Source organism: Sphaerodactylus townsendi, linkage group LG08, assembly GCF_021028975.2.
Source record: "Sphaerodactylus townsendi isolate TG3544 linkage group LG08, MPM_Stown_v2.3, whole genome shotgun sequence".
NCBI classification, from domain to species: domain Eukaryota; kingdom Metazoa; phylum Chordata; class Lepidosauria; order Squamata; family Sphaerodactylidae; genus Sphaerodactylus; species Sphaerodactylus townsendi.
In genome coordinates, this window is record NC_059432.1 from 36,614,399 (window position 1) to 36,624,037 (window position 9,639).

General features: G+C 39.6%; 1 protein-coding gene across 5 annotated transcripts in view; it reads left to right on the plus strand.

The window, feature by feature from the left end:
- The window catches only part of IDE (insulin degrading enzyme), a 78,766-nt gene extending 74,578 nt beyond the window's left edge, over window positions 1-4,188 (plus strand). For all 5 annotated transcript variants that reach the window (XM_048505146.1, XM_048505145.1, XM_048505147.1 and 2 more), the window contains exon 25: window positions 1,740-4,188. In XM_048505146.1, the coding sequence (XP_048361103.1) occupies window positions 1,740-1,835 (96 nt within the window). In that variant the 3' untranslated portion in view covers window positions 1,836-4,188. The remainder of the gene's footprint in view (window positions 1-1,739) is intronic.
- The last annotated feature ends 5,451 nt before the right edge of the window (window positions 4,189-9,639 follow it).

Genomic DNA, 9,639 nt, shown 5'->3' on the forward strand with positions numbered 1-9,639 from the left:
AATTGAAATTTTACAGACTGTTTCAGATGCTGAAGGAATTGCTCTGCATAAATCAGGCCTGCATCTGCTATGGGCTACCATCCCATGGATGGTACTGCTTCATTATAGCAATGTGTATGCATTAGTACCTTTTCCAGCCACCATACCCCTACAGATCACTGCTAGAAAACAAATGGGCCTGGGGCTTCTCAGTTGTGTTTTGGCCAGTATTACAATATCTGAACTAGCCTTCTTAGTTCGGCTGCATTGTCCCGAGCATGCATACGCAAGGTCCCAGGTATAATCGCTGGCAACACCTGTTGAATGATCTTAGGTAGCAGGGGTATTCAGAAAGACTTTTTCCTAACTGGCAAGCTGCCGCCACTCAGTGTTGGCAGTTCTGAGCTGGATAGAACAAAAATGGTCTGACTCACTGTGAGGTTATTGGTTTTTATATTCAAGCCCCAGCCTGAATATCACCATTTAGTTACCACTCAGAGATTCCACCCTCTACCCTGGCATCAGTTTTTGAGTTTGTCTGTGTTCCCCTCAAATTGTCATCCCAGCAGCCAACCCACATATTTTAGTTAATATTTTCTCATTCAAGGTGTGCTATGATGTAAAGTCAGCTTGGAAGTTCTACTTGTGTGTAGGTATGTAGAGTGTGGCAGCTGTTGGTCAGTGGCAAGGGGGGAAATCTGCATATATTTAAACATAGTCTTCTTTAATATGCTTTAGAGCAACTGCTGGACATTGGAAAGCAGCTCTGAGGCTGCAGCGTGCTCAGATAAAAGCCATGTTCTCAGACTCTAATCGTGGCTTCCAGTGTGATATTTGGGGATGATTTAGTACTATGTGTTCCTGCTGTAACCTAGATGGGCCAGGCTAGCCAGATCTTGTCAGATCTCTGAAGCTAAGCAGGGTCAGCCCTGGTCGGTATTTGGATGGGGGATCACCAAGGAAGTCCAGGGTTGCTATGCCACGGCAGGCAGTGGCAAACCACCTGTGAACATATCTTGCCTGGAAAAGCCTACAGGGTTACTATAAATCAGCTTGACGACGATGCCCCCCCCCCCCCCCAATGCCTTCTGTGGATTCATTAATGTAAATTCCTATAGCAGAAAATGGCTTTCTAATCATTGTCCCCATCTATTTGAGACATAGCTTTGGAAGAAACAGTCTTCAGGAAGCTGTCATTTCATTCAGTGATTTAGTCTTTATTAGGGCATACCATTTGTATTCTGCCCGAAATGGCCATTCCAAAGAACTACAGTCATTTAGTCTTTATTATGGCACACAGACCATTTAGAAGCAGAGTAAAGCTGATAAAAGCAGATAAAAAACACTGGCATTCTGTAAAAAGTGAGGTGTCTGATGAGTCTTGAAAAGCAGGTCCATGCAAGTCAGAGGAAGCAAATCACAGAAGGTGCTCTTAGCAATGGCACTGGCCTGATTAAGGGCCATGTCCAAAAATATTCCCAAACTCTTTACATCATCTGGTAAAGATAAACTCACCCCCATCAAGGTCAGAAGATCAGTCTCTTTTAGTATATCAGCCTTTTCAATCCGCATTACCTCCATCTTCCAAGAAAATTTGTATCAGAGCTCTAAGGTCAGGATCTGGGATCTGTTTTGTAACCTAGACGGAGGAATCTGTCCTCCTTCAATTTGTAATTTAACCGTGACTTTACCACAGCGTGTAAATATTTGCATATGTGCAAGATTCTCAGTGTCTCTTTTTCTACAATGCTTATTTGCAGCCAGACGTGATTCAAAATATGACTGAGTTCAAGCGCAGCCTGCCGCTCTTTCCTCTGGTGAAGCCACATATCAATTTCATGGCTGCAAAACTGTGAAGACTCTTGGGTGAAGAACTAGAAGTGGATCAGTACTTGTGTGACTTCATTGGGTTTTGAAATGAACGAACATCTTACAAGGACAGACAGACACATCCATTATGAGGGTCCCTGATTCCTTCTAGGTTCATTCAACATTAATGGTATGATAGGGATACAGCAATTAGGCAAATAGGCTGTAGACATGCATCATTTTTATTATAGAGCCACTCTTGGAAATCAGAATCAAAGTGGTATATTCAAAGGTCCTTGTAGGTATGGTATATTTTACAATAGTGTGTCCTTTTTAAAGGTTTTGTTTTGCATAATGGAATATGAAGAAGCTTTCTGAACAAACTGGCGCTACTTAAAATGTTTTTCTTATGAAAGGTAATTAAGATTAAGCCCTTGGGTAGATGTTTTATTTGATGTGGATGAACGAAACATTATTAAAAGGAACATGTGGACCTTTTTGCAGGAAGACTATTGAATGATACCGTCAAAAAATTGATTGTCAGTGAAACCAGCCATCTGGGTTTTGGGTAGATCAGTGGAAACAAAAGAATTTGGCAACAAATGTGCTTGAGAGAAGAAGAGTTTGTTAGGTATATTGGGATGGTTTTAATCTTTGTACACATTTGAAGACATTTTACATTCAGACTAGCAAAATGCTGGAAACACTTGAGCAGTCATCTTTTTCTCATCAAGAGTGTTAGTTTGACGATTTATAAACCTTTCATTTTCTCAGGGTTGCTCTGAAAATGTTTCCTTTCATCTGCATAAATTAAATAGTTTTGACACTTTTCCATTTCCTCCAGTTGTTCATGTACTGTTTTAGATGGTCCATCAAATTTGTTTCTGTTGTGACTTTACAAAAGACTATTGGTGACTACTAAAAGACGTCCCAAGTATAGTCAAATGAAACTTGAATTGGACAGCCCAGTTCCCTGCATATATTTGCTGAAAACTAAGTGTTTCTGAGTTCAAGTGAGACATTCAAGCAAGTATGTTTTGGATTTCATCTCTTTTAACACAACTGCATGTTGGGTTTTATCTATTTAACACACCATTTGAAGGTCCAAGACTGGATGGTGTAGCCAACATCATCAGTCTCAGCAGCTGTGTTAACCAGCCCTTACTAGTGTTTAAATTGCTCAATGCCGAATTTCAGAGTTCTTCCTCAAGGTTTAGATTTTAAAGTGGGAAGGGGGGGGGAAATGACACTTGATGCTGCACTTTAAAACTGAGACTGGATTAAAATGGGATGCTGTGAGACAGAAGCACACTCTTGAGCATCTTTGCACTTGCGCTTCATCTCATTTAAAATGGGCTATTACCCACACAAAACTACACGATACCCGGGAGTTCCACAGGAGAAGGCTTTTGTCTTCCTAGCATCATGGTTCAGTCAAATGTAAGGTTTACTCAACCGTTTTGCATTTAAACATCAGATCAGGTGTGGCCAGGGCAGAATTCTGTATGCTTGCAACGTTTGCATGCAGCATTTCGAACACTGACTAAATGCTTGTCCTTTACATATCTATCCTGTAACATTGTATTCCACATTTTCAGGTATTTGACACGCTGCAATAGCACAATGAATTACCCATTCAGGATGAAATGCAACTAACTTACACCTACTGATTTCTAGGAAAGACAGCACAAAAGAGAGGCAACTATATGCATAATAAAAAGGCAGAAAATGTAGAATACTTATACATTGGATTAATCCATTTCGTCTTCAGCGTATTGATTTTAATGGGCTTCTGCCACTAAAAGCACATAGAGAGAGGAACCGGGTGTTTGAAGACAAACACGAAAGTGTATTTTATTGGATGTCTTGAAGTGAAAGGCACTCATATAGTTATGTATATTAAATAGGCATGCCTTTCAATTATTTTTGTTTTCCTATGGGGACAGATGGAAAGTGCTGAATATTTAAAGTGGAGAGTTCAGACACTACGATTAAAATCCTAAGCAAAATTACATCATTCCAAGCACATTGACTGCGATGGACTTAAAAGAATGCGACTTCTTTGGTTTCTTCTGTAAAAGAACCCAATGCTAGATACGTGAAAATGCAAAAAATAATTATTATTTTATTTTACTGTCAAAGAGAAATGGTGCCTTTTAACTGAGCAACCTGAGCCACTATATGCTACTCTCTTATTCAGAGCATTGGTGGCCCAGGTTTGCCATCTGGGTGCTTTGGTCATTCCATCCTCCATGTTGTTTCTTACGACTGATGCCATCTGACGTTGATTGTCTGGTTGACTGCCAGAGTGAAATTACATATGTCACATCTACCTGGAAACAAAGAATATAATAATATGTTGTTTACATTAATAAACTAGTAAATAAACTGTTAACCTTGGGCCACTGAGTGAACCTCTCTTCTGTATCTTGTTCAGGTGTTTTGTTGCATCACTGCTGAGGTAAGATTGACAAAAACCGTCCCACCTCTTGTAGGCAGAGCAGCGAGTTTACAGAGAGAGCTAAAATTGAAATCTCCCAGGTTGTGTTGGCATTCTGAAGGTCAATCCTTAGTGCCTCCCAAGTTCACTGTGCACTAAAGCTAAATGAGTCTGTTTTGTTATACAATAAGTCTCCCCCCCACCCCGATCATATAGTGAAGACAGTAGCTTTTTTTTATTCATCTCCTCCCATAGTGAAAATTGACCTGGTTGTATGTATGAGCAATCTGATGACTTACCACCCAGTGTATTGTAACATGTTAAACTTGACCATGTATGTTCAAATCTGTGGTCACAGCAATATACCTTGATGGAGCTTCGTTAACAAGACCGGAGTTATGGCAGCAGCTTTAGTAGAGTTTGATAATGCAGGTATTGTTGAGAGTACAAGGATTAAAGCATAGTTGTCAAACTCGCGGCCCTCCAGATGTTATGGACTACAGTTCCCATCATGATGCTGGCAGGGAATGATAGGAACTGTAGTCCATAACATCTGGAGGACCGCGAGTTTGACACCTGTGATTTAAAGGATTAGTGTTGAGGATGAGATCCATTGTGGGATGACACCAGGATAGCTGTTGACCCAATGACACCAGGACAGCTGTTGTGTTAAGAAGACGAAACTCAGGAGCTTTGTAAAATTCGGGTGGGTTGTTTGGCCAATAAATTATTTTATTATTAAAAGAACTGGCCGTACAAATAGCTCTCTCCTCAGTGTGGTACAGGCACACTTGACATCCCTGTGGTGGCAATATACTTTCTCCCTAATCCTTACGAATGCTTTTATTTCCAAAGGTCATCCCAGTTTCTCTTCATTCTCTGTGATGGTGAGTCTTTCTCTGGAGGTAGATGAAGGAAGCTGTTGAGAGGGGTTGGGGTTCTTAAGTTGTAGTAGCTTTGGCATAAGAAAATGTGGGCTATATCCTGAAATAATTACTGCACAATAGAGATCATAGTCACTCTTTTGACCTGCCTTCCATTGAACAGAAAAATGCATCAAAAAGGCATACTGAAGGTGAAAGGATTGACGGGAGGTGAAAGGTGAAAAATGTGCTACTGTGCAATGATAGAACTGTCAACAATAATAGTTAGCATCTCTTCATTCCCAAATTACTTTGGTTATTCTTACTACATTTCCCCATAAATGTCTAATAGGTTTAAATTTTTCTTTGCCAACACTCAATTTTTGTATTCAACTTTTTTTCCTTTTAATTAGACTATTTGTATACTTTTTTTAAAAGAGAAAATTACACTATAAAGGGGGTGTTTGTGTTTAAGTTTGCATATTGGTGAATAAATGTCACCGAGTTTTGTGTAGAAAAAGAATTTTAAAATAAATAATTCCTATTGTAAACAAGATTTTTTTAATGGGATTTATATTGTAATTTATTTAATAATTTAAATCCTTCCCATTGTTCCACATTATATATTATGACCCAACTGGGAGATTGGCTGGCTTCATCGAAATCAGTTCAGCCATCTCCGCTATTGTAGAACTACTGAAATCCCTGCCTTCTTCTCTTTGGCATTTAAAAATTGTGCCAGGGTTATGGACAGGATGGTAACGTTCTGTAAATAGGTCATTGGTGTTGCATGTGCAACAAGCATCTGAATAGATTAAAGATTTTGAATTGGACTCCAGAAGAACTTCTCCACGTGCACAAGTTTATTCACGTGTAACAGATCTCCATCCTTTTGCTTCAAAGGAACTTTTTCCATAGGCGAAAAGGATTTCGGCCCACAGTGCAATGTTTATGCCTCCTTGCTCGTACCACAGCCCAAAATGCTCGCAAAATTCTGCTGCCCAGGAATAGCATTTCAAGGGGCATTTTGGGCTGCAGGGTCGAAATCCTCCACTGAGCTGCTACTAAATGAGGAAGGCTGAAAAGATTCTCTGTGTGTGCAGTTTCCATGCATCTTCCCTCCAACCCTTGTCTATCTACGCTTATTTGAACATACAGACTTAGTCTGTTTCCTTGCCATAAACTCAATTCATCCACAAGCAAGCAATTATTACATTTCTTTTTAAGTGTTCTCCAGCATTTTATAGTTTGAGAGTACAATGCCGTTTGAGAACTCAGGCATATTGGTGGATTTTCCCTAGCAGATCCAAAGCTGCAGTGTCGACAAGCAATAACCAACTACCTAGACTACACTGTAATTCAGTTTTAGTGCTCGTTAACAACCATTTATGTAACAAACCATAAATTATGACTAGATGACTGTAATTTTTGCAAGTGCTGTTCTGAGCAGTTGATGTGGAATTGGGTGCATGTTGACATAGTATGGCAGAGTGCTTTGTCATACTCCTGACAATAAAGAATCTCAATATGACCTCTGGACTTCCTAAATGATTTTGTTTTTTAACGTGTCACAAAAACACATTAATTTGTTTGTCAGTGGCAGATTTCACTCATCTCCAAGGTACCACTTTTAGGAATACAGGTTTTAATAGTACTAAAACATTTATCTTTTTACCTTGGGATGTCTAAACAACCTTTAAAAAAACAATTAAAGATACTAAGCCAACTGACTAGTTTACACCATCAGGAATTAGTAGCAGGTGTATCTGTCAAAATAGTTTTTGATTGAATTTTTAATTGAATCTAAAACATTTGCTTTTGGAATTTTATTTAAATGTAATTTTCTGTTAGAAAAGATTTGTTTGGCTGTGTTCAGTTTAGTTTATTTCGATATAAAATCGGATACATCATTTAAAATCTAGAAAAATGCAATATTTTTCTTGTCTTAATTTATACCAAAGAGATATTGGAATTTTTATTTTGGCAATCCAGAATGGATTCTGGTCTGCTTTAGATTTAAAAAACACACACATGGTAAACTGTTTTTGAATACACACAGTTATGTGCCCGATTCATCGCAACACGGTTTGTTTTCTGTAGTTGTGTGTTCAATTCCATCCTGCATCATGACCCGTTGCTGGCCTTTTCATTGCCCTCTGAACCCAAAACAAATCTGAAGATGCAAAGTTGCAGGTTGAAGAAGCAAAATAGACCAACAGAAATGAAACATGTTTCCCAGTAAGACAACATTCTGGATATTTCACCATGATTTACGTCCTAGCTCAGTTCACTGAGACTTGCAGTGCGCTTCTAAACTGAGTTACACCCTTTAAGTACATTGACTTCAATGGATTTATTAAGGGTGTAACTTCTTTTAGGACTGCACTATCAGTCAGACCAAATAAGTCAGACTTAAGTACATTTAACATGAAGCAGTTAAACTGCAAGTCTCACCATACCTACTGGTTTATGGATGCCTTGGTGGAGTACAAATCTGTTTAATCCAAGTAATCCAGTTTAACTGGTTTGTCAATTACATTCTTCATCGCTGGAAGAAATAATTGCTTATATCTGTTGGTCATTATATAGAAATTATTATCGCCTTGTTCATAAAATTTCCATAATAGCACAACCCTATTAGTCCCTATTAGTTCAACCTGGAGTTAGTCCAGTGAATAGGCTTAGAGTGAAGTAACTCTCTTTAGGAATGCACTGTAAATGTGACCAGATGGATTGTTCCAAAATATGGAAATTGTATAGAACCAGTTAGTCCTTAGAATGCATGGGGTGAGGGGGGGGGGGGGAATAGTTACATGAAATAGTCGCAAATGTGCAGGACTATAATAAGAAAAGGGTTTGAGAGGAAAATAGTAATCATCATATCCTTTGGTTGCAAATCTTCAGTTCTGTTTTTACTGTGGCTGAGTAGAGCCACTCATAATTACTTGTGGCCAAGAAGCAATGATTAAGGGTACAGCGGCTATGGAAGTTCCCCAGCTGTCATTCATTGCAAGAGGGTTGCACCCGGAAATTTTTGGCTGGCCTAAAATATTGATTTACTTCCAAGAATAAACTGTAAGTTCACATGGGTTGAAAAGCATGTTTTAATGCTTTTCATGTATAAGATATTGCGCTGACAATAATGTCCCAGGGTATGGTTGGAAGGCATGTGATATAGGAACCTTGGAAATGGTTTGGGTCTGGTCGCAAACTAGAATTGGAATCCTATCTGTGTTTCCTTAGGTTCCAGGACATGAGAAAGATGGGATATAAATATAATTAATTTACATATTGGATTTCCAGAACAAGACAATAAAACTGGTGTAAGGAAGGGTTAGAACTGACTCCCTCACAGGTGGACCTCTTGCATAAATTTGCTTTGAAAAAAGGCCCAGTTAATTAGTGTCATTTCCCTCAAAGCACATGTTCATATACCAGCCAACATGTTTCAGTAGTCAGAATGTTATAATTTGGGTTCAGAACTGCACCCATTTCAGATCCCCACTCTGCTTTGATGCTCACTGGTGACCTTGGGACATTCAAATGCTGCCAGCCTAACCTACCACATGAGGGTGCCTTGAGGATACAATGGAGGAGGGAGAAATGATGTTGTTAAGCCCCCATTGGGGAGAATGGCAGGTTATAAATAAATATGGAGTTTCAGATCCCCTAAACCTGTTGTGGTCCTATTTAAGATGAATTGCTTTTTCCTTTTGTTGGTAGACAATAACAAACGACAAACCCAAGCAAATGAACAAATGCAAAAATATAATTTTTTTACTAGCTATCAAATGCATATTTAACAAACAAAGAACCCCACCCAAGGGAGGGTCTGCATCTGCCTGTTGGAGCAGTGCACTGCTGCGCCAGTGGATCTGCCCTCCCCAGGACACTTATTCCGGCGAAAGGATGATGGTGTGCAGCCTCCATAGCCCTCCCCAACACTGGGAAACAGTGCCAGAAACTGGCATCAGCATCTCAGCACCCCATGGTGTTGCCTGCATAGCAGGGGCATAGCCGGGGGAGGAGTCAACATTAGTCACTTCCCCCCAGCCATTCATCACATTATGCCGGCGGTGAGGCCTCAGACTTATGGCACTTATGATGGCATAAGTCTACCATGGCCAGTGGGGGCTTCTCAGTGGCAGGGAGGCTTTTCCAGCCTCCCAGTGCCATCAGGAAGCCTCTGGAGGGGATGGCCCACTACTGCTGGGCTCACAGCCTCTGGGGTGGGGCTGCCCATTTAACTAAATATTCATCCTACTATTTCTTGCAACTTTCTGTAACAGTTTTTCTAATTCTTAGAATCATGCTGTTCCACAATCCTGTTGCCCCCTCAATATTTTGGTATTTTTTATAATAAAGTGAACATCAATAATTAAAATTTTTATTTTACTTTGTTTAACCACTGTGTTTTTGATGGTCTAAGTTTCAGCTTCCGTACTTTTGCAGAGATGAATTGCTTTTTCCGTTTTGTGGGGCAGGCCAGAATGTGTATAAATTGTATTTAATCAAGAAATATGGAAAATCCAAATGAACCAAAGAAGC